The 26054-nt window shown below is 38.1% G+C and overlaps 1 protein-coding gene across 1 annotated transcript in view; it reads left to right on the top strand.

The window, feature by feature from the left end:
- The window catches only part of LOC143029293 (uncharacterized), an 86904-nt gene that overhangs the window by 23112 nt on the left and 37738 nt on the right, over positions 1–26054 (top strand). The window contains exon 2 of the mRNA XM_076192032.1: positions 11234–11348. Within this exon, the coding sequence (XP_076048147.1) occupies positions 11256–11348 (93 nt within the window). The 5' untranslated portion in view covers positions 11234–11255. The remainder of the gene's footprint in view (positions 1–11233; positions 11349–26054) is intronic.

Genomic DNA, 26054 nt, shown 5'->3' with positions numbered 1-26054 from the left:
TTATCCATACCTGTTTATATTGATCACTGTGCTAGTTTCCCTGTTTTTGCTAAGATATTCTCTGCTGTTGTTTGTGACCTGAATTTAACCTTAATTGGTCTGGTCTTATCTGTATTGTATTTCCCTAGTCAATATATTTCTTCTATTTCCCTGTTTCTGGTTCATCTTCTTGAACTACTTCTAATATCTTATTTACTTTTTCCTTTTCTTCCTTTATTCTTGTAGTCCTATTTAGATTATACTTCTCTTCCATCCCTAATATAATTATACATTTCTTTTTATCCGCTAAGTCTCTTACTATATTCTCCTTCTCCCTCATCACTTTAATAACTGTGTCCTTTGTTTGTCGTTCCCTAGACTGTCTGTTCGAGCCGTCCCGTCTCCCCAAGGAATGCCACAGCCGAAACTGGGTTTTCCTACAAATCCTTTATAGAGTGTATGTTGTGTTGTTTGCGTGCATGATTGTGTATAATGCAGTCTTCCATTATGTGTTGTATGGTATGGGGTGAAGTGTTACATCCCGGGCAGCTGAAGCTAGTGTTGGGTGATGTGGCAGGTGGGGGGGTTTTGTCCGGCCGTGTTGGAGTGTTCGGTGTGATGGTGGATGGGATTTTGCCCAGCTGTACTGGGTTGAGTTTACAGCGAAGTGTATGGGCTTTAGTCTTGTTGCAGGAGTGAGGGCTTGTCTCGTAGTAGGCGCCAGGTTGATATATGTTGTAATTACTCTTCTCCGCTACTCTGAAATGATGCTTGAATTGTTGTTCGTATCTCAGAGTGGTCCACCAGAAAAATGTTCTTTGGATCCTGCCGCTGTTCACCAGAATAAATGTTGCCGTGGCCGCCAGGAGAATTGTTGGTTTGATTTTGACGGGTTACAACATTCATTTGTTGGTAGCGTGGTTGAGAAAAAGTGGCTGGCTGGGTCCTTTTCTTTATTGGTGAATGTCCTGGCTGTGTCATGCTACAGGTCTGATGACTTGGTTTTATAAAGGGGAACTCAGATGAGTTGCCAACAAGGAAATACATATAATAGTTTAAATTACATGGAGCCAATTTGGCCTGACTGAAGTTGAGCTAAGGCTTAAATACTTTCAAGAATACATACAGTGGCCGCGAAAAGTTTGGGCACAAAATTATAGGCGGCCAAACTTTCCGCTAAACTCAAAACATGCGAAAAATACAACTTTCCGCCCAAACTTTTCGCTATTTTTCAATGGTAGCATTTGTACCCGTATTTAGCCGAGACAATATGCACTACTTGGCAACTCTGTTTAGGCACACTCGATGTCACGTGGAGTCAGTTTCTAAACATCTCTCACGGGGAGTAGTCTTTTTTTTTTTGGTGGTCTCTGTTTTTGTGCCTTGATATCTCCGTAATGGGAAGTGGTAAAGAGCTGGAAAGAGACACAGTTGTTACAATCATAACCCTCTATAAGGAGGGTTATAAGTGTAAAGATATTGCTACTCGTGTGGGAATTGGAGTGCGTCAAGTGCAAAAGTGGACCAAGAAATTTCGAGACGGAGGAAGTGACATCATTCCTACTCCAAAGCATCGCTCTGGTCGGCCAAGGAAGATATCAAATTGTACTTCTACGGTTATTAGGAGGCAGTTAGATAAAGATCCAATGCTCACAGCTCGAAAACTGAAAGAAAATAACCCTGCACTGCTGCATGATGTGTCTGTAAGATGTATTTCTGATCATTTAGCCAAAGATTTACAATACCGTAGTTGCTGTGCTAAAGTTCTTCCCCTCCTAAGTGCAAAAAACATATGTGATTGCATAGCATTTTGCAAGAAATATAAGGACTGGTCCTTAGAAGACTGGGAACGAGTATTGTGGAGTGATGAGTCAACGTTTGTGGTGTCGTCGGGCTGCAGGTCGAAGCGTGTGAGGCGCCCCAGGGGGTCTGACCCTAATGACCCTCGCTATACAGCTAAAGTGGTGAAACATGCTGCAAGTGTTATGGTGTGGGGATGCTTTGCATTTGGTGGAGTTGGCAATTTAGTGTTTCTTGCACAAAATGAGTGTAAATCAGCACACTTATTTCGAGTTATTGTGTGATAACCTGCCTGAAAGTTTTGAAAAGTGCAATGCTAGTTGGTTTATGCAGGACAGAGCTCCTGCTCACACAGCTCGGTCTGTTACCCAATGGTTAGAAGACTGTGGTGTTGATTACTTCAAAAAATGGCCTGGAAATTCTCCAGACCTAAATCCCATTGAGCATGTATGGCATATAATTAAAAAACAGCTTCAAGATTGTGACGTCTCCACTGTAGCTAAGCTAAAAACAGAAATACAGGATATTTGGGATAATATTATTCCTCAACACGTACAAAACCTGGCAAGATGCATCCTGGCACGTTTGGAGAAGGTCATAAAGCTTAAAGGAAAATCGCTTGGTAAATAAGGTATGTAATAAGCCATTTATAGGTCTTTAAATGATTATTTAACCCCTTCCATACGGTGCCGCACACGTAGGCGTCATGGACTTAGATCTCGGTGGCAGCAACCAATGCCAGCCGTACGACGTGTCGTAATAATACTCGCATCATAAAATATAGTCACCGCTTATATCGATCGTTCTCTCTTCACCCGTGAATTTTGATAACCATAGAAAATGCGATTACAAAAGAATTAGAAAGAATGTCATTATGGAGGGGCAACTACAATAAATATAATCAAGATGCCAATATGGCAGCCTCGCGAATACACTCGCTCCCCATGACGCCTACGTGTGCGGCACCGTATGGAAGGGGTTAAATGTCACAAGTGTTTACATTTGTGTCTCGTTAATTACGCGTCCAAACTTTTCGCGGCCACTGTACATTAAATCCTAGCATTGGAATATATACAATCTATGTCCAAGTGGACATCTAACCATTAACCCCTTCCATACGGTGCCGCATACGTAGGCGGCATGAGGAGCAAGTGGATACGCGATAATGGCGTCTTGATTATATTTATTGTAGTTGCCCCTGCGTAATGACATACTCTCTAAACTGTCTTCATCACATTTTCTATGGTTATCAAAATTCACGGGTGAAAGAGAGAACGATCGATATAAGCGGTGACTATATTTTATGATGCAAGTATTATTACGACACATCGTATGTCTGGCAGCTAATGCTGCCCGCGAGATTTTGGCCCATACTGAAGAGGTTAAAATGAATAATTATTACTACTACAATGTCTTGTATCATGTGTTGACTGTTGGAGTCGAAATGGCAGTGTGGGTGGCTGGTAATCTGGAGATAATTGCTCTTTGACCCTGCCTGACCAGAGAGGTGAGGTCCTGAGCGGGATCAGTACCACTAACTCTTCATCTGTGTGCAAAGTGGATGCATTGGTGCTAGCTAGCATGCCTGCACGTGCAACAACTAGAGCTCACTACATCTTCACTAATCCTTCACTGTGCCTTATATATGCATGGGAGGAACACAATATCCTGAGGAATTAGACACTAATGTAAGGGGTTATTATACCTAAGTTCATTAAATACATATTTGAAAATTCAATTTCACCTACTCTATAAAGTGATGCAACATTCCCTTAAGTGATGTTCAAGAACAGGCTTGAAAGAATGATTAGGCCTACTGTCAAAAGACACAATATCAACAGGTAAGGAATTCAATAAGTTAACCTATCTCAGGTTAAAAAAAAGTAGTCTCTAACATCAGTTTAACATTGACAATGAGCTCGGCCCATAAAAAACAAGCTGGCCCATCTGACATACAGTCTTGGCCCACTCTCCCTTATGAAGGTACAAAAAAAAAAAAAAAAATTGATGCCTATATCTGTGAAAACATATGCACACCTATGCTATATAGCATTTGTAAAACATAATGCGTAAATGTAATATATGTTTTTCTTGGTGGAAAAAAAAGAATACTAAAAGCAAATTCACCACTGAATGAGCTCTGATGATAGGTCTGATATGCCATATTGTTGTCTGTCCAGTCCTTTCAATGTCAGTTTGACAATGGCATTGACGTTATGTACTGGGTGTTCTCCTATTCTAAGTGATGTCACTTCTCTACATATTTTGAAAACAGTGCTATGGAGCTGAGCTTCATGCTATTCTTTAAACTATGAAACTCCTCTACATTATGCAGTTTGATCGGAAGCCAGAATGAGCCATCAGTATCCCTGACGATGATGACAACCATGAAGGCCTTTAGAATTACGGGTACTTCATTGCTAAATGCAGTGTAGGTTAGGTTAGACAGATTTATTACACAGTACTTTAATTTCTTCGATGTCTGGATCTATCAAAACAAAAGTGGTGTCTCAAGCAGTTGTCAGAGCTCAGCTCATTAGTGTATTGCTTTTAGCAAATTTTTCTGTTATTGATTTCTGCCAAGAAAAACATTACATTTATGTATTATGATTTATAAAATGAATATTTAATTTTCTATTGTTATATCTCATAAGTGTGCACTTGTAAAAATCTGCTGTTCATATCTCTATTCTTTGTTATTTTTCATTTAACAAGTCTGGCCTGACATGAACCCCCCCCCCACCTGAATATGCAAAAGAGAGAGAGAAAAAAAAAGAAAATAGATGAATAAATAAATAGATTAATAAAAATAATTCCTTGACTATCAAAAGATGATAGTATGGCAAATGTACACTGGAGTTAATTTTTGACATTGTCATAATAATTACTGTATTTTACGGCTTACAGTATGTACTTTTTTTTTTTCCTAAAAAATACCCTGAAAAATACTAGTGCGTCTTCCAAGACGAATGTTGTATTGTAAGGCAAGACCCAGGCTCAAGTGAGCTTGGACACTTGACCAATAGCGACCTGGATTTATATGTTGAGTTATTACACTATGATGTTAGCTTAAGTACTATTTAATTCAGCCTTTTATATGATGTAAACTCAGTACAGTAGTGATAACTCTGTAGATGAGAGTTCAGAACTTTTATATGAATCCAGTGGTGACGAGTTCTCGGGATTTGAGGATGAATAAGTTTCTTTCAAGTTTTATATTTCTACATGCATATTTTTGAAATTTTAGTTTATTTTTATGAAAATAAAACCACCCTTGGACAATGAAAAATGTATAGTATATTTGCTAATCACCAACTAGTATCATCGCCATACAAACAAAATTGGACAAGTGATTTCATAATGTAAACAATACTGTACGTCCAATACATGTCGTTGCCCACCACTAAAACAAGAAGAAGAGATGGACTGCTTCACTGTGTGTACGTACTTACCTATGGTATTTTTATTTACATAGCTGTAAATTTGTTGTGAGTGCTCCAGAAATTTGTAATGAATGCTGAGACAAAAGTGTCTTGTAGACTCCTTACTTCTTATGTTTTTGTGTTCAGTGGTCGGGTATATGGTGAATGTGTTCTTTTATGAGAATGATTTCTTGTTTTTTTTTAGAAATTTCTTTCAAATATTAGGGTGCATCTTCCAAGATGCAGCGTCTTGCAAGCCGTAAAATACCATGTTAATTGCCCTTTTTATAAAAATTTAAAATGCCTCAAAAAAAAAAAAAAAAAAAATAAATAAATCACAATGTTGTGCAGATTAGGCCACAAGGGTGATGGGTAAGGCTGAACTCCACTGAACTGAGAGTAGGGAAAAATCCACTTTCCTAAAGGTTCCCAACTCACTAAACACAGAAAATATCAACAGATTCCTCATAAAAGGTGGAATGAAAACAGCTAAAGTCTCCTCCAATAAAATAGGGAAAATTGTTAAAAGACAAGAAAAAGTTGAGTGATTTAAGTGTCATCTATTAAATCCTGTATTTACCTAGTTGTATTATACGGGAAGGGAGCTATGCTCATGGTGACCCATCTTTGTATCTCTCAGCATCAAGTCTTTTCTTAAAATCTTGAATAGTGTTGGTTACACTGTTTCTTTGTCCAATTTGTTCTAAGTATCTATCACTGTATAGGAAGTTATTTTGTTTTTTGTTTTCAGATCTCTTCTGTAATTATCTTTTTTTTAGTTTCTTTTCGTGTCCTCTTGTTTTTCCATTGTCCCATTTCAATAAGTCATTCTTATCTAAGATTTCCATTCCCTTCATAATTCTATAGATAGTAAGTCTCCTCTTTTCCTTCTTTGTTCCAGAGTTGGTAATTCTAATTTGGACAGTCTTTGTTCATATGTCATTTTGGAAAGAGTTGGTGCCAGTTTTGTTGTTGCTCTTTGTATTCTTTCTAACTTCTTTATATTCTTTTTGGTACTGGGTGTCCATAGTGTTGCTGTGTACTTGAGTTTTGGTCTTATTAGTGTAGTTAATTTTTTTTTTTTTTTTTTTTATCATTTCCTCGTCCAAATAGGCAAATGCCACTTGTAATTATCTTTTTTTTAGTTTCTTTTCGTGTCCTTTTGTTTTTCCATTGTCCCATTTCAATAAGTCATTCTTATCTAAGATTTCCATTCCTTTCATAATTCTATAGATAGTAGGTTTCCTCTTTCCCTTCTTTGTTCCAGAGTTGATAATTCTAATTTGGACAATCTTTGTTCATATGTCATTTTGGAAAGAGTTGGTGCCAGTTTTGTTGTTGCTCTTTGAATTCTTTCTAACTTCCTATTCTCTTTGGTACTGGGTGTCCTTAGTGTTGCTGTGTACTTGAGTTTTTGGTCTTATTAGTGTAGTTAGATATTATTATTATTATTATTATTATTATTATTATTTTTTTTTTATCATTTCCTCTTCCAAATAGGCAAATGCCACTTTTATTGACTTCAATAAATTATAGGTTTCTCCAACTATTTTATTGATATGCTTATCCTATCCGGTGTCGTGTCTTTGCTGATCATCACTCCAAGGTCTTTTTCCGAGTTTACTTTTTTGACTCTTCTTCACCAGTTTTATAATCTCTCGATATTCTGTTTTTACTTTTTCCAAATTCCATTATACTACATTTTTTATATTGAATTTCACTTCCCACTTTTGAGTCCATTTCCAGATCTTGTCCAAGTCTTGTTGTAATGAGTTGCAATCCTCCACCATTTTTACTTTCTTTAGTATTTTTGCATCGTCTGCAAAGAAATTCATATAACACTCTACACCTTCGTCCATGTCATTTATGTATATAGCAAACATGATCGGGACCAGTACTGATCCCTGCGGGACACCACTTATCATTTCTTCCCAATTTGAGAATTTGTCTCTAATTACTATCATTTTTCTCCCAGTCAGAAAGTCTTTCATCCATTCCAATAATTTTCCTCTGATGCCACCTATTGATTCTATCTTCCTTATTAGTTTATTGTGTGGTACCTTATCAAATGCCTTTCGTAGGTCCAGAAAGGTACAGTCTGCCCAACCATCTCTCTCTTGTATTATGTCTATTAATTTTGAGTAGAAGCAGATCAAGTTTGTTGTACATGATCTTCCTTATCAGAATCCAAATTGATTTGGATTCAGTATAGTTTTTTCCTGCAAATGTTTAACCCATCTATTTTTGATGACCTTTTCACAAATTTTTGCTACTGTGCTTGTCAGGGAGATCGGTCTGTAATTTGATGGGTCTTCCTTGTTTCCTCCCTTATAAATTGGTACAATGTTTGCCTTCTTCCAGTCCTGTGTCACTTTTCCTTCTTTAAGTGAGAATTTAATTACATTGTATATTTTGTCTGTTAATTCTTCCATGCATTCTGTCGGTATCCAATTTGCAATTCCGTCTGAACCATGTGATTTTCTGACGTCAAGGGTTTTGATTTGGTCACTGATTTCCTTTTGTGTTACAATTATTTCTTTCATTGAGGGAGATTTCTCTCTATTTCCTCACAGTTAGGTGAGTTTTCTGTTGTGAATACTGATTTGAAATGGTTGCTCATAATTTCAGCCATTTCCAGTTCTTTTGTATATTCATGTTTACCTTGGTGCAGCTTTTCTATTTCTTGTTTGTTCTTCAATTTGCCATTTATATACTTGTAAAATAGTTTGGGTTCTTCCTTGCATTTTTTTTTTTCATAGTTTCTATTTTCATCCCTGCATATTTTTACATACTGTACTCATTTCTTAGTTTGATGTACATTTGCCATTTGCTTGTTTTCTAGTCACTTTTCCATTTCTTCCAAGCTTTGTCTCTTATCCTTAGCCTCACTACACCTTTTGTTGTACCAGCTTTTTATGTATGTTTTTTTTTGTGGTACGTATTTATTTACTCCCTCATTGTAAATTTCTTATAGTATATTCCATTTCTCTTCCATCCCTGTTTCTTCATTTAGGAATTTTTTCCCAGTGCGCGTTGAGAAAGAATTTGTTGAGTTTATCAATTTTTGTTGTACATTAGTCTTCTTATTCTATGTTTATAACTTCTGCTTTGATCCATTTGTCCTTTCAACTCAAGTTCTATTAGTGCATGGTCACTCTTTCCTTTCGGAGTTTTGTCATAAATTTTGTCAACAATTTCAGGCTCTGTCGTAAGTATTAAAACCAGCCTTGATGGTTCATCACTACCTCTGTATCTGGTATTTTCCACTATTCACTGAGCCATTGTGTATTCGATGGTTACGTCGAGCAGGATGTTGCCCCAGAGTTCCTCTCCACCTTTCACTGTCATTTCCTCCCAACATATATCTTCTGAATTAAAGTCACCCATAATTACTGTATTTCCTCTGTCCTTCAGTATATTAGTTAATTCATATTTTGTATCTTCTAATATTTTAGAATGATTACTTTCTGTCCAGGACTGTGTTTTGGGGGACACATACACCACTACAAATTTTCTACTCTTCATATGTTTGCTTTCAACTTGTATCATAATTGATTCTACATTATTTTTTCCATCACTTATTTTTGTTACATGTAAATCTTTATTAGTCAAAATTAATACTCCACAACCCTGTTTATCCTTTCTGTTCTTTGTCTTTGTCTTTTTCTGTCAGCTGAGAAAATGGTATATAAGGGAAAAGGAAACGACAGAAAAAGACGAGGAGAAAGGAAATAAAAAAATAGCTTATACCAATATAGATGGAATAACTTCAGGAATGATTTAATTAAATGATTACCTGGCCTTAGAAAAACCAGACATAATGGGAATAGTGGAAACTAAATTAAAGTGTACCCCACCACCCAACACTGTGGGACAAGTTTTATACAACTGTCTTCTTTGTTTCCTTTTTCCTTATATACCATATTTTTTTTCAGTTTCAGTTTTCTTCATTTTTTTTTTCATTTGCTTTGTTTCTAAGTTATTTTTCTTCCTCACTCGTTTCTTTTTTATCCATATATTTTTGTAATGTTCACTATTTGCTAATTTCGTTGTTCTTGATAGTACTTCCTCTGCAATTGTTTGAGATCTAAGCTTTACTTTCAGTGGCCTGTGTTGTGTTTCTTTAGAGTATCTGCCTATCCTCCTTGTCCTTCTGCTTGTAATTCTTTTAGAATTTCCTTTGCGATCTCTTTCTCCTCTTTTTCCCTCTGATATCTAGGTACATCATTCTTCTCTTTAACCACTTCACTCTGGGGCACATCGCACGTCTGGCAGCATTAGCTGCCCGACGTGTGATGTTGCGTCATAATAATTGCATTATAAAAAATAAAGTCAGTGCTCAATCATTCGTTCTCTTTCACCTGTGAATTTTGATAACCATAGAAAATATGATGAAGCCAGTTTAGAGAGAATGGAGGTTATGTAGGTACAACTACAATAAATATAATCAAGATGCTGACGTCGGCATCATCGCGTACCCACTTGCTCCTCATGCCGCCTACATAGGCGTCACCGTATGGAAGTGGTTAATGCCATAGATAACAATGCATCTTTTTTTATCCACTGTGTCCCTAACTAAGTTGCCTTTCTCTTTAATTACTTGGATCACCATTTCCTTGGTATTTTCCTTGACCTGTTGCTCCATTATTTCTTAAAGGGATATTTTTTGACATTCCTGTTCAACTTTCCACTGTTTCTTTAAGTAATTCTTTTATTTTTTCTTCCACCTTTTCAGTCACTTCTTGCATTTGATCTTTTATCTCCCTTTTTAATGCTTCATTCCTATTTATGTCTTCACTTTTCAACCTTTCATTTTTTGCCTTTAATTTATTTAATTCCTTTTGTAAGTCATCTATCTCCCTATTATTCTCCTAATTGGCTTTCCTTAGCATAGATACTTCTTTGTACATTGTTTTGTACTCACTTTTGAGGTCTATTAAATCATTATTATTAAATGTCATTAATATCTCTATTTCTCATTGTATTTCTATACCTGGGTTCTCTATCCATTTCTAATACTCTATGCATAATATTTCCTTCTTGGTCAAACCCTGAAAAAACCTCTTTAAAACCTTTGGTATTCCCTTGGTGTCTGAGAAAGACACATCTTCTTTTGAACGACACCAAGTGGAGTCTCAATTCTACTTTCTTCTAAGCATCTCTTTGCTGGTTGTCTCTTGGAGTTTCTTTGCTTCTTTCCTTTTTTTTTTTTTTTTTAAGAAAGAACAATGAAAAAAAAAAGATAAAATGGAGATACAAAGACATTTACATTTTGGTTCCAATGAGCTTTCACTACACCAGGTCCACTTTCAAATCGTTTGTTCGTGAATCGCTAGCTAGCAGTTCAGAGCGTTCGTTCTGGCACATCCTGCTTTGACCGTGTCTGCTTCATGTAAAGTATGTTCAGGTTTGTATTTTGGAGATTCAAGTCAGGGTCTGAATACATAAATTACCTTAGAGCCCACAGGGCATCAAACTCACTTGTCCAGCTTTTGGACAGACATGGTCACCTACCCCACTGGAAGGAGGCCAAAGTTCTTAAAAAGGGTTTCGAGAAGAAGGTAAGAAAAACAAAGCTGCATACATAAATACTTATGAAAACAATGGAAGAGATGGATTTATTTGCTTATCAAAGGTAGCAAGTGTCCTCATGCTAGGTGCAACAAAACGGGTGGAACACAGGACAACTGTTCACTGCCTAGGTGCTACAACCTTACTGAGTACCCTTCAAGAGTGACTTAAATTGTAACATATGTAAAAACTTTCTTTAGACAACTCTTTGAAGAAGACCAAGTTGGTTGCCACATTAGAGCAAATTAATTCTTAGACCATCTTCATTTTACTTCCACCACCCAGTCTCTCATTTGTCCTTTCTTCTCTAAATATATGTGTATATATATGTAAATATATATATTGATATATGTGTATGTATATAAGTATATGTACATATGTGTTAAGATATATTCTTGTTTGATTTATTTCTGATCATACAACCAAAACAAACTAAAAGCTACTTTTGTATTAACCCTCAGTTCTACCAATATTGGAGATTCCATGTCTGCTGCTAGTGTTGCTACAAGTTCCAAGAAGAAGCCTAGTTCTTCAGAAATTAATAAAAATCAAGCAGTATCTACATTCCAGTTTGAGGTTAGTGATAACTTGTGAATTTCTTTAATTTAATGATATGAAGCCTTCTTGTCTCCGCACTGGGGTATGAATTGCATAGTAACATGCAACCAACATTTTAGAACTGTTGGGGTGCCATTATGGCCTAGTTCTTCAAAAATTAATAAAAATCGAGCAATATCTATATTCCAGTTTGAGGTTAGTGATGACTTGTAAATTTCCTTAATTTAATGATGTGAAGCATTCTTGTCCCTGTACTGGGGTATGAACTGCATAGTAACATGCAACCAATATTTTGGGACTGTTTTGGGGTGCCCTTATGGCCCATCATTTTCAAATACAGTAGAACCTCTACATACGAATTTAATTCGTTCCAGGACCTACTTCGTATGTTGAAATGGTCGTATGTTAAATCAAATATTCCCATAAGAATACACTGTAATTCGTTTAATTCGTCCCACAGCCCAAAAACCTATGATAACTCCTTGGTAAATACTGTACTGCAGATAATTACACATAGCAATAAAACAAATGCATTACTGTATATAAGAGAGATGTAAAAAAAAATAATTTGTAAGGAAATAATCAATAAAAAGGGTTTTTTATTGTCACCCCCTTAGAGATCGTCGAGATCGTAGACATGTGTCGGCCATATTGTTTAGCCAGATCACTTATATGAACACCGCTCTCATGCTTTTCTATGATTTCTTGCTTTACTTCAAAGGAAAGCATTACTTTCTTCCTTTTTTCTCCACTGCTACCACTCGCACTAACCTTCATGGGACCCATGATGATAAAATGAAAAAGGAAGGTATTAGGCACTGTTATTTACGATCAGAACAAGGAGAACCATGCGACACGAAGGAGAGCTGTGAACTGACTGCTGTCTAGCGGGCTAACCATGAAACTGCGATGCTACGAGAAACTTCGATGCCGTATATACAGTATGCGAAACTTAGACGACTTTGTATGTTGGAAATTACTTCGGGTGTAGAGTCAAATATTAGATCAAATTTCACATGGTATATTGGAAGATTCGTATGTTTAGGCAATTGTAAGTAGAGGTTCTACTGTATTAGAGCTTAACCACTTTGGTACAATGACACCTACGTAAGTGTATTTACCTAGTTTTATTTTCTGGGAAGGGGAGCTACGTTCGTGGTGTCCCGCCTTTGTATCTCGCAGTGTCTAGTTTGCTCTTAAACTCATGAATGGTTTTTGCGCACACTATTTCATCATCCAGTTTGTTCCAAGTGTCCACCACTCTATGTGGAAAACTGTTTTTCTTCAGATCTCTTCTGTAGCTATGTTTTTTTATTTTCTTTCCATGTCCTCTTGTGCTTCTCTTGTCCCAGTTTAACAAGTCCTCTCTATCGAGTATTTCTGTGCCCTTCATGATTCTGTAGATGGTCAGTAGGTCACCTCTCTCTCTTCTTTGCTCCAGAGTTGGTAACTCCAGTTTAGCCAATCTCTCCTCATATGACAAGTTTGCAAGTGCAGGTGCCATTTTTGTGGCTGCTCTCTGGATTCTTTCTATTTTCTTTATATTCTTTTTGGTACTGGGTGACCACAATGTCGCCGCATATTCTAGTCTAGGCCTTATCAGTGTGACCAATATTTTTTTAAATAATTTCTTCGTCCAAATATGTAAATGCCACTTTTATTGATCTTAGCAAGTTGTAGGATTCTCCGACAATTTTGTTTATCTGTTTATCATAGGACAAGTCGTTTGAGATAATTACACCCAAATCTTTTTCAGATATCTCTTTCTATACCTCCTTGGTTCCAGTTTTATATTGTCCTGATATTCTATTTTTGCTTTTTCCAAACTCCATTGTGCTACACTTGTTAATATTGAAGTTCACTTCCCATTTCTGACTCCAGTTCTATACCTTATTCAGGTCTTCCTGCAGTGATTCGCAATCCTTTTCAGTTTTTACTTTCCTTAACAGTTTGGCATCATCTGCAAAGAAGCTCACGTAACATTTCACATCATCATCCATGTCATTCACATAAATAGCAAATATTATTGGAGCCAATACAGATCCTTGCAGTACTCCACTGATCACCTTTTTCCAACCTGAATATTTTTCTCTGAGCACTACTCTCATCTTTCTACCAATCAGGAAGTCCTCAATCCATTTTAGTAGGTTCCCTTGTCTATATGTTCCAGTTTTTTAAATAATTTTTTGTGTGGTACTTCATCTCTCGTCTGGGGTATTGGCTGCATGTTATTGTGGCAAAGTAGCATGCAGTTGATACTTTAGGGTATATATGGGGTGCCCCTACGGACCAGAGCCACACATCATTTTGTCTGTGATAGAGGAAAACTCTGTACATAGAGAAATTATGACACTTTTATACTATGACTGTCCCTCTGTTATGCTGTCCCCCAACCCCTTGTTACTGTCCTGTACCATTTCTCTAAATATTCATTTCCTTTTTTTGCCTACCTACCCTGTGGTGGGGGAAAAGAATACTGCCACCAAGTATTTCCACTTGAGTCGTAAAAGGCGACAAAAAAGGGATGGGGGATGGGATTAGGAGTCTTACTACCTGTAGCCCCAAAAGGGGACATTCCTAAAAAAGAAAGTAAAGGCACAAAAGTGTCTGGGAGCTTTCCAACCAGTACCCTAAGGTTTGGGTCTTTTAATGTGCATGGATGTGGTACAGATGAGAGTAAAAGGGAAGAGATAGGCAGTATGTTTGTGAGAAGAAAGATGGATGTACTGGCTTTGAGTGAAATTAAAATGAAAGGAAAGGGCAACTGTGAGTTTGGGAGTATAGCTGGGAGGTACTCAGGAGTGAAGAGGGGATGAGGGAGAGAAGTGGTGGCTACATTAGTAAGTAAAGAGATAAGTAAGCGGGTAGTGGAGTGGAAGGTGTCATCAAGGGTGATGTGGATGAAGGTGAAGCTGAGAAAGGAGATGTGTGTTTTTGTAAGTGCGTATGGGCCTGGTAGTGAGAAGAACGTAGAGGAAAGGGAGGCATTTTGGGTAAATATAAATGAGTGCATAGAGGAATTAGGGAGAAATGTCAATGTAGTTGTATTGGGAGACCTAAATGCTAGGGTAGGAAATGAACCAATTGATTGAATGATTGGAGTGATTGATGATAGCAAATACAGTGTTTAAGAAGAAAGTCAAGCATAAACACACATGGGAGAGGGTGGTGGATGGAAGGGTGGCAGATAGAGCTTTAATGGACTATACAGACGCTCCTCAACTTACGTTTTAGTTACGTTCCGAACGGCCGAACGTAACGTGAAAATGAATGTAAGTTGTTACTGTACGTTCCAGTAATGTATGACCGTTCATACTGTACTATACATCCATAAATTCTATTACCGTGTCTTATAAAACACCCCTAAATAATTAATTATAAACATAATATTGTAAAATAATAACATTAATTTCAAATAAATTAAATTCAAGCAACATAAAGTGAGATGGTGGAGGAGAAGGAGGAGGAGGCAAGGCACGTTCAGTCTGTTGTTTGTGCCATGTAAACAATGGATGCAGCGTCACGTGTAAATATCGTTTGAACGTCTGGTATTACGGAGAGCGTGCTAAACTCAAAAATTCACTCAAAATTTGTTCTTTTTTACAGTCAGTTCAAACGTAAAATCGAAAAAACGTAAAACGAATGAACGTAAATAGAGGAGCATCTGTATAGTGGTGACCAGGAGTATAGTAGGAAGAGTTAAGAATGTACATGTGTTAAGGGGAGAGAGTGGGGAAATATCAGATCATTTCCTGGTAGAAGGTAAATTGAGAGTATAGGTGGAGAAAGAGAAAAAGGGCAGAAGGTAGGGAGGTACTTAGAGTGAACTGCTTAAATGAGGAAAAAAAGGAGAATGAGTATAAGAAGAAGTTGAGAGAGGAGTGGGAGAGAGTAAAGGATAGAGTAGAACTAGGAGTGGAGGAGGAATGGGGATGGTTCAAGGAGGGAGTCATAAGGTGTGCAAAGATGGTGTGTGGAACAAGGAGGGTGGGAGGAAATAGAAGGAAGGGTAGTGAGTGGTGGGATGAGGAAGCAAAGAAGGGTGTAGAAGAGAAGAAGCAGGTATTCATAGATTGGCTACAAATTAGGATGAGGGAATCATATGAGAGGTACAAAGTAAAGAGAAGGGAAGTTAAGCATAAGATAAAGGAAGCAAAGAGGAGAGCAGATGTGAAATGGGGAAAGAGTATGACAGAAAATTTTGAAAGTAATAAAAAGATGTTTTGGAAGGAAATTAAAAGAGGAAGAGGAGGCAAATCAAGTAGAGAAGAAAAGGTAAAAGGTGCAGATGGAGAGATGATAATGGAAGAGAAGGCAGTGAGAGGAAGGTGGGCAGAGTATTTTAGGGAGCTGCTAAATGTGAAGGAGGATAGGGAGGGAAAGGTAGCTGCAGTGGGAAATGCTAAGAAAATGAGAGTGATGAGTGAGGAAAATGGAGGAGAAATAGGGAAGGATGAAGTGAAAGCAGCTGTTAAGATGATGAGAGCAGGTAAGGCACCTGGATTGGATGGATGCCATGCAGAATGTCTGAAGAAAGGAAGTACAGTTATGGTGGACTAGCTGGTGAGGTTATTTAATGTTTGTTTAAGGGAGGTAGAGGACTGGAGGAGTGTCTGTATAGTTCCGCTTTACAAAGGAAAGGGGGACAAGTGTGAGTGTAGTAGATACAGAGGGATCAGCTTGTTGAGTGTAGTTGGGAAGGCGTATGGGAGGGTCATGATTGAGAGGATTAGGAGAAGAACAGAGTGAGTAATTGGTGAGGAACAGTGTGGTTTTAGGACAGGTAGGGGATGTGTAGATCAGATTTTTGTGGTAAGACAGATATGTGAGAAAGCTATAGGAAAAGGTAAGGATGTTTTTTGGGCTTTTATGGATCTGGAAAAGGCTTACGACAGGGTAGACAGAAAGGCGCTGTGGGAGGCACTGCAGATATATGGGATAGGAGGAAAGCTGTTAAGAGCAGTCAAGAGTTTTTATGAGAGTAGTAGAGCTTACATTAGGATTAGAAATGGAGAGAGTGAATGGTTTGAGGTAAAGGTGGGACTTCATCAGGGATGTGTTATGTCGCCCTGGCTGTTCAATCTTTACATGAATGGGGTGGTGCAAGAGGTGAATGCAAGGGTAGTGGGTCAGGGGTTAGAGATGATTAAAGAAAATGGAGAAAAGCGGGAGGTGAGCCAGCTGTTGTTTGCTGACGACACTCCGCTTGTAGCAGGATCAGAGGAGGGATTGAGGAATTTAGTGACAGTTTGAGAAGGTGTGTGAAAGAAGGAAGCTGAAGATATATGTGGGCAAAAGTAAGGTGATGAGATGTACAAGGGGAGAGAGTGACAGTAGGCTGGAAGTGAGCATTAAGGGTGAGAAACTGGAGGAAATGGTTAGTTTCAGATACTTGGGTGCGAATGTGACAGGAAAGGGAGGAGTGGGGGTGGAGGTAGAATGTAGATTGAGAGAAGCGAGTAAATGCCTTGGTGGATTAAAAAGTGTAATGAGAAATAGACATCTGGGAATGGATGCTAAGTGGAGGTTATATGAAGGAGTGATCATGCCAACAGCAATGTACTGGGTAGAAACATGGAACATAAGAGAGGAAGAGAGAAGGAGATTGAATGTGAGATGAAATGTCTGAGAATATGATAGGGGTTACTAGGCTAGAGTGAGAAATGAGGTGATGAGGAGGAGAACAGTGGTGGAAAGGGAGCCGGGAGATAGGGTTGATGAAAGAGTATTAGGATGGTTTGGACACATGGAAAGAATGAGTGAAGAAAGATTAGTAAAAGAAGTGTGGAAGGCAGAGGTGGAAGGAGTGAATATGAGGGGGCGTCCTAGGATGAGATGGATGGATGGGGTGAAAGGGGCTTTACAAAAGAGAGGAAGGACGGGAGAGGACAGAAGATAGGGGTGAATGGAGAAGGGTTGTGTAGATGAGGCTGTGATGCATGAGGGGGAGTGGGTGGGGGATGGGGGTTGAGGAAGTATGTATGAGAAAAATTTGACGCAGCCCAAAGGGATTTCTCCCTGTCTTCTCCTTTCCTGCATGGGGGGACGGAGAGAGAGGGGGGAGGGTGTCGCCGAATTTATGAAGTGGCCTTGTTGTGGATGTGCTGTGTCTTGCGACACTGCTTCTGACCCAGGGCAGTGGACAGGATGCAGGGATGACCTGTCATCCAGGAGGTGCCAAGATAGGAGGGTGGAGGAGAGTGGAATATATGGGAAATGAAATGGGTGGGAGTGATTTCTCTGCCTTTTTCTTTTTGGCTACCTCCCCGTGTAAGGGTGAAAAAGACTTTGGTATATGTATGTATATACAAAAATAGACACAATAATTTCTTGACTAAATGAATTAAACAACTATCTGCTAACAGAGAAACCTGAGAATGGGAATTGTGGAGACAAAATTAAAAGGTCCCCTATCATCAAATATTATAGGACAAGGTCTAACTAGTGGATGAAAAATAGAATGGAAAAACAAAGTGGAGGAATCATGTTTTTGACTAAAAAAAAAAAAAGTTTAAATGTGACAAAGATAATAGAAGGAAAAAATAATGTAGAATTGATGATGATTAAAGTTGAAAACGGGAAATATGAAAAGTAGAAAATTATAGTATATGTGCCCCCAAAAACATAGGCTTGGACTGATAATGATCATTTCAAACTACTGGAAGACACAAAAATTACATTAATTGAATTAATGAAAGGAGGAAACATAGTAATTATAGGTGAGTTTAACTCAAAAGAAATATATTGGGAAGAAATGACAGTAAAAGGTGGAGAGGAACTTTGGGGAAATATTCTACTGGATATGACCATTGAATACAGATTGACTCGATGGGTGAAAGAAAACACCAGATAAAGAAACAATGAAGAACTGTCGAGACTAGACTTAAAATTCACATCTGAGCCTGAAATAGTGGACAAAATGGAATGCAAGACACCAGTTGGGAAGAGTGACCACATACTAATAGAGTTTGAACTAAAAGAACAAAATGATGTAAGAAGAGATGAGAAACATAGAAAAGGAAGACTAATGTGCAACAAAACAGACTTCGAAAAACATAGATTTTTTTATTTTTTTTTTTTTTTATTCAAAATACAAATTGGGAAAAAAATTAGATGCAGAAAGATGGAAGAGAAATGAAACATATTAAAAGAAAAATACAAGGATGAAACAGATAAATGTGTACCAAAGAAGAAACAAAAAAGGGCATACATAAAGTGTTGGTATAACAAGAAGTGTAGTGAAGCTAAAGATATAAGAAACAAAGCCTGGAAAAGATGGAAAAAGACAAAAAAGACCAAATGGCAAGCATACATCAAACTAAGAAACGAATATGTAAAAATACGTAGGGAATAAAAAAGAAACTGAAAAAGACATAATAGAAAAATGCAAGGACCAACCTAAACTATTCTACAGATATGTAAATGACAAACTAAAAGACAAACATGAAATAGTGAAACTGCGTGAAGGAAATAAAGAATACTTTAGGATCTATATGGGGCACCCCTAAGGACCAGAGTCACATATCATTTTGTCTATGATAGAGGAAGACTCTGTTCCTAGAGAAATGATGACACTTTTATTATACTACGACTGTCCCTCTGTCATGCTGTCCTCCAACCCCTTGTTACTGTCCTGTATCATTTCTCTGAATATTCGTTTTGTTTTGTCGCCTACCCTGTGGTAGGGTGAAAAGAATGCTGCCACCAAGTCTTCCCACTTGAGTTGTAAAAGGCAACAAAAAACAAGATGGGGGTTAGGACTAGGAATCCTGCTACCTGTAGCCCCACAAGAAACATTCCTTAAAAAAAAAAAAAAAAAAGTAAAGGCATAAAAGGGTCCAGGAGTTTTCCAACCAGTACCCTAAGGTTTGGGTCTTTTAATGTGTGTGGATGTAGTACAGATGAGAGTAAAAGTTAAGATAGGCAGTATGTTTGTGAGAAGAAAGATGGATGTACTGGCTTTGAGTGAAACTAATTTGAAAGGGAGGGGTAAGTGTGAGTTTGGGAGTGTAGTTGGGAGGTTCTCAGGAGTGAAGAGATGAGGGAGAGAAGGGGTGGCTGTACTAGTAAGTGAAGAGATAGGTAAGCGGGTAGTGGAGTGGAAGGAGGTTTCTTCAAGGTTGATGTGGATGAAGGTGAAGCTGGGAAGGGAGATGTGGGATTTTGTAGGTGCATATGGGCCTGGTAGTGAGAAGAGCATAGAGGAGAGGGAGGCTTTTTGGGTAGATTTAAAAGAGTGCATAGAGGGATTAGGGAGAAATGTCAATGTAGTTGTATTAGGAGACCTTAATGCTAGGGTAGGAAACAAACCAGTAGATGAAGTGATTGGTGGCAATGTGTCTCAAAAGAGAGTTGATAGCAAAAACAGTGTTTAAGAAGAAATTCAAGCATAAGTACACATGGGAGAGGGTGGTGGATGGAAGGGTGGCAGATAGAGCATTAATGGACTATACTGTATAGTGGTGACCAGGAGTATGGTAGGAAGAGAGTGGGGGAATATCAGATAATTTTCTGGTGGAAGGTAAATTGAGAGTGGAGAATAGGTGGAGAAAGAGGAAAAGGGCAGAAGGTAGGGAGGTACTTAGAGTGAACTGCTTAAATGAGAAAGAAAAGGAGTATAAGAAGAAGCTGAGAGAGGAGTGGGAGGGAGTGAAGGATAGAGTTGAACTAGGAGTGGAGGAGGAATGGGGATGGTTCAAGGAGGGAGTCATAAGGTATACAAAGATGGTGTGTGGAACAAGGAGGGTGGGAGGAAATAGAAGGAAGGGTAGTTAACCACTTCCATACGGTGATGCCTACGTAGGCGGCATGAGGAGCAAGTGGGTACTCAATGATGCCGACATCGCATCTTGATTATATTTATAGTAGTCGTACCTACGTAATTTCCATTCTCTCTAAAATGGCTTCATCAATTTTCTATGGTTATCAAAATACACGGGTGAAAGAGAACGAATGATTGAGCACTGACTTTATTTTTCATAATGCGATTATGACGCAACATCGCACGTCGGGCAGCTAATGCTGCCAGACGTGCGATGGGCCCTGGAGTGAAGAGGTTAATGGTGGGATGAGGAAGCAAAGAAGGCTGTAGAAGAGAAGCAGGCTTTCATAGATTGGCTACAAAATAGGATGAGGGAATTGTATGAGAAGTACAAAGTAAAGAGAAAGGAAGTTAAGCATAAGATAAAGGAGGCAAAGAGAAGAGCAGATATGAAATGGGGTAAGTTTGACAGAAAATTTTGAAAGTAATAAAAAGATGTTTTGGAAAGAAATTAAAAGAGGAAGAGGAGGCAAATCAAGTAGAGAGGAAAAGGTAAAAGGTACAGATGGAGAGATGATAATGGAAGAGAAGACAATGAGAGGAAGGTGGGCAGAGTATTTTAGGGAGTTGCTAAATGTGATGGAGGATAGGGAGGGAAAGGTAGTTGTAGTGGGAAGCACTAAGAAAATGAGTGATGAGTGAGGAAAAAGGAGAAATAGTGCAAAGATGGTATGTGGAACAAGGAGGGTGGGAGGAAATAGAAGGAAGGGTAATTAATGGTGGGATGAGGAAGCAAAGAAGGCTGTAGAAGAGATGCAGGCTTTGATAGATTGGATAGATAATTTGACGAGTGAATGTTATGAGAGGAACAAAGTTAATAGTCTGGAAGTTAAGCATAAGATAAAGGAAGCAAAGAGGTGTGCAGATGTGAAATCAAGTAAGGGTATGAAAGAAAATTTTGAAAGTAGTAAAAAGATGTTTTGAAAGAAATTAAGAGAGGAAGAGGAGGCGAATCAAGTAGAGAAGAAAAGGTAAAAGGTACAGATAGAGAGATGATAATGGAAGAGAAGGCAATGAGAGGAAGGTGGGCAGAGTATTTTAGGAGTTGCTAAATGTGATGGAGGATAGGGAGGGAAAGATAGTTGTAGTGGGAAGCACTAAGAAAATGAGTGATGAGTGAGGAAAATGGAGGAAAAATAGGGAAAGAGGAAGTGAAAGCAGCTGTTAAGATGATGAGAGCAGGTAAGGCACCTGGGTTGGATGAATGCCATGCAGAATGTATGAAAAAAGGAGGTACAGTTATGGTGGACTGGCTGGTGAGGTTATTTAATATTTGTTTAAGAGAGGGTAAAGTGCCGGAGGACTGGAAGAGTGCTTGTATAGTTCCACTTTACAAGGGAAAGGGGGACAAATGTGAGTGTAGTAGTTTCAGAGAGATCAGCTTGTTGATTGGATTAGGAGAGGAACAGAGTTTGTAATTGGTGAGGAACAATGTGGTGTTAGTACAGGTAGGGGTTGTGTAGATCAGATTTTTGTGGTAAGACAGATATGTGAGAAAGGTATAGGAAAAGGTAAGGATGTTTTTTGGGCTTTTATGGATTTGGAAAAAGGTTTTGACAGGGTAGACAGGAAGGCACTGTGGGAGGTATTGCAGATATATGGGATAGGAGGAAAGCTGTTAAGAGCAGTCAAGAGTTTTTACAAGAGTAGTACAGCTTGTGTTATGATTAGAAATGGAGAGAGTGAATGGTTTGAGGTAAAGGTGAGACTTCGTCAGGGATGTGTTATGTTGCTCTGGCTGTTCAATCTGTACATGGGGTGGTGCAAGAGGTGAATGCAAGGGTAGTGGGTCAGGGGTTGGAGATGGTTAAAAAGAATGGAGAAAAGTCGGAAATAAGCCAGTTGTTGTTTGCTGACAACACTGCTCTTGTGGCAGGATTGGAGGAGGGATTGAGGAACTTAGTGACAGAGTTTGAGGTGTGTGAAAGAAGGAAGCTGAAGATAAATGTGGGCAAAAGTAAGGTGATGAGATGTACAAGGGGAGAGAGTGGCAGCAGGCTGGAAGTGAGTATTAAGGGAGAGAGACTGGAGGAAGTGGGTAGTTTCAAATACTTGGGTGCGAATGTGGCAGGAAAGCGATGAGTTGGGGTGGAGTTAGAATGTAGATTGAAAGAAGTAAGTGTCTTGGAGGATTAAAAAGTGTAAGGAGAAATAGACAAATGGGAATGGATGCTAAGAGGAGGTTATATGAAGGAGTGATTGTGCCAACAGCAGTGTATGGGGCAGAAACATGGAACATATGAGAAGAAGAGAGAAGGAATTTGAATATATTTGAGATGAAATGTCTGAAAAGTATGATAAGGGTTACTAGGCTGAATAGAGTGAGAAATGAGAAGGTGAGGAGAACAGTGGTGGAAAGGGAGTTGGGAGATAGGGTTGATGAAAGAGTACTGGGATGGTTTGGACACATGGAAAGAATGAAAGAAAGACTAGTAAAAGAGGTGTGGAAGGCAGAGGTGGAAGGAGTAATTATGAGGGGGCATCCTAGGATGAGATGGATGGGATAAAAGGGGCATTGGGAAAGAGAGGAATGTCTGTTGAGGAAGGATGGGAGAGGACAGAAGATAGGGGTTAATGGAGAAGAGTTGTGTATAGATGGTTATGTGATGCATGAGGGGGGTGGGTGGAAGATGGGGGGTGAGGGAGAATGTATGAGAAATAAACAGACGCAGCCCGGAGGGATTTCTCCCCGTCTACTCATTTTCTGTGTGAGGGGACGGAGATGGGGGTCGCCGAATTAATGAAGCCGCCTTGCTGTGGATATGCTGTGTCCTGTGATGCTGCTTCTGACCCAGGGCAGTGGACAGGATGCAGGGATGTCCTGTCATCCAGGAGGTGCCAAGATGTGAGGGAGGGAAGAGGGTAAAGGGGAATGGACTATGTAGGGGATGGAATGGGTGGGAGTGGTTTCTTTGACTTTTTCTTTTTGGTTACCTCCAAGGTAAGGGGGAAGAAAGCCTTTGGTGTATGTACAGTGCTCAACCAGGATGTACGAACGGTTAGCGAGAATGAGTGATGAGTGTTGAGGACTGTTTTTGCTGAAATGCACAATTTTATATAAAGAATTAGTATATGGTTGCATTATTTGACTTATTTTCTTTAAAATGTGTGATTTCCATGTAATTTGATCAAAGAGAAGTTACGTTTTTATCTAAAAATTACCAACCACATACTGTCTGACTCACTAATTGCCGACCTCAACCAAACTGACGGTTTTTGCTCAAATGCACAATTCTATATAAAAAATTAGCATACGGTTGCATTATTTGACCTATTTTCTTTAAAATGTGTGATTTCCATGTAATTTGATCAAAGAGAAGTTACGTTTTTATCCTCTGCAAAATTACCAACCACAGCTACGATTCGTCCAGCTCGCCATCTATGATCACTGGTGGTATGGATCAAACTACACTATTAAGTTTCTTACTATTATGTTATTACTGTAATAGATTGCATATAGTTAAATTATTTTGACCTTTTTCTTTAAAATGTGTGATTTTCATGTAATTTGACCAATCATGCATTTCACCAAAAATCGTCGGACGGTATTCATAGCTGTGGTCGGCAATATTTTAGAGGATAAAAACATAACTTCTCTTTGATCAAATTACATGGAAATCACACATTTTAAAGAAAATAGGTCAAATAATGCAACCTCATGCTAATTTTTTATATACAATCGTGCATTTCAGCAAAAACCGTTCTTGTTTGAGTTTGGTTGGCTATTAATGAGTAGGACGATATTCGTTGCTGTGGTCAGTAAGTTTGTAGAGGATAAAAATGTAACTTCTTTTGTATCAAATTACATGAAAATCACACATTTTAAAGAAAATAGGTCAAATAATGGAATCATATGCTATTTTTTTATATTAATCATGCATTTCAGCAAAAACCGTCCTTGTTTGAATTTGGTCGGCTATGAGTGAGTCGGATGGTATTCATAGCTGTTGTTGGTAATTTTGCAAAGGATAAAAACGTAACTTCTCTTTGATCAAATTGCAGGGAAATCACACATTTTAAAGAAAATAGGTCAATGCAACCATATGCTAATTTTTCATATAAAATTGTGCATTTCAGCAAAAACCTTTCTTGTTCGAGTTTGGTCGACTATGAGCAAGTCGGTCGGTAATTTTGCAGAAGATAGAAACAGCTTCTCTTTGATCAAATTGCATGAAAATGACACAAAGAAAATAGGTCAAATAATGCAACCATAAGCTATTTTTTTTTTTTTTTTTTTTTTTATAAAATTATGCATTTCAACAAAAACTGGACGGTATTCATAGCTGTTGTTGGTAATATTGTAGAGGATAAAAACGTAACTTCTCTTTGATCAAATTACATGGAAATAACACATTTTAAAGAAAATTGGTCAAATAATGCAACCATATGCTAATTTTTTTATATAAAATTGTACATTTGATCAAAAACTGTTATTGTTTGGTTGAGGTCGGCAATTAGTGAGTCGGACGGTATGTGGTTGGTAATTTTGTAGAGGATAAAAAAGTAACTTCCCTGTGATCAAATTACATGGAAATCACACATTTTAAAGAAAATAAGTCAAATAATGCAACCATATGCTAATTTTTTATATAAAATTGTGCATTTTAGCAAAAACAGTCCTCAACACTCATCACTCATTCTCGCTAACCGTTCGTACATTCTTTTCGAGCACTGTATGTATGTACTTTTTCCAAACTCCATTATACTACATTTCTTGATGTTGAAGTTCACTTTCCACTTTTGACTCCATTCCCAGACTTTATCCAGGTCTTTCTGTAGTGATTTACAGTCTTCCTCTGTACTTACTTTCTTTAGTAGTTTTGCAACATCTGTAAAGAAGTGCATATAACATTCTGCACTTTCATCTATGTCATATATGTGGCAGTACAGAACCTTGTTGGACTCCACTGATCATTTCTTTCCAGGTCGAGTTTTTGTCTGTAAGTACCACCCTCATTTTTCTCCCATTCAAGAAATCTTCCATCCATTTCAATAACTTTCCTTGTATACCACCTATTATTTAAATTTTTCTTAGTAGCTTTTTGTGTGGTACTTTATCAAATGCTTTTAGTAAATCTAGGAAAGCACAATCAGCCCATCTGCCTCTTGCTATTCCCCCCCCTCACTTTCAGTTCCCTTCTCTTCGTAAATACTGTTTTAACTCTGTTAACTGTTCCTTCATATTGTTTTGTATTTCTTTACTTTCACTTTCACTAAAGTATGTTTCTCAATGGGTATGAATTAAACGTAAATTTTCTTCTACGTTTCTTCCAATTAGTACACTTGGTTTAACAATTCATGCAAAGGGAATCTCGCCTGGTATCCCCAATCCACTCACTAAGCCATCTCTGTTCTGACGTCACTACTTAATTTATCCAATAATTTTGATTGTTACAAATAAGTGCCTCCCCTCAAGGCAAGATTTCTCACCCAATACACCAATAAATTTTTTCTCTTCCACCCTTCTCCAATCAGAAACTGTCTTAAGCAATACTGCTTACACAAGCAATCTCGATCTCAAAGCGGAATGGCTTAGTGTTTACATTTCATCACATCAGCGCCAATATTGGTACCCTAGCTGTGTTTACAAACTTTAGATGATGAGTGAGATTATGCAACTCTGCAACTCCCTTGGGGCCATTGTTTTCAAAACATTTAACTTGTAAAATGAATTTCTCGCCACCTACCCCTCTACCTACTTGTCTTCCTTCATCTACCAGCCTCTTACACTTGCATTATTTCTATTAGTCTCGAGTAAAAGCAGATCAAGTTAGTGGCACATGATCTTGTGTGTCTAAAGCCAAATTGTTTTGGATTTGGTATATTATTTTCTACTTTCAATAACTTTTTCACATATTTTTGCTATTGTATTTATAAGGGAGATGGGTCTATAGTTAATTGGA

This window comes from Oratosquilla oratoria, chromosome 10, assembly GCF_046742065.1.
Source record: "Oratosquilla oratoria isolate Oo_2021 chromosome 10, ASM4674206v1, whole genome shotgun sequence".
Taxonomy (NCBI): Eukaryota; Metazoa; Arthropoda; class Malacostraca; order Stomatopoda; family Squillidae; genus Oratosquilla; species Oratosquilla oratoria.
Note: the sequence above shows the minus strand (reverse complement) of the source record. Positions and strands in the feature narration are given on the sequence as shown.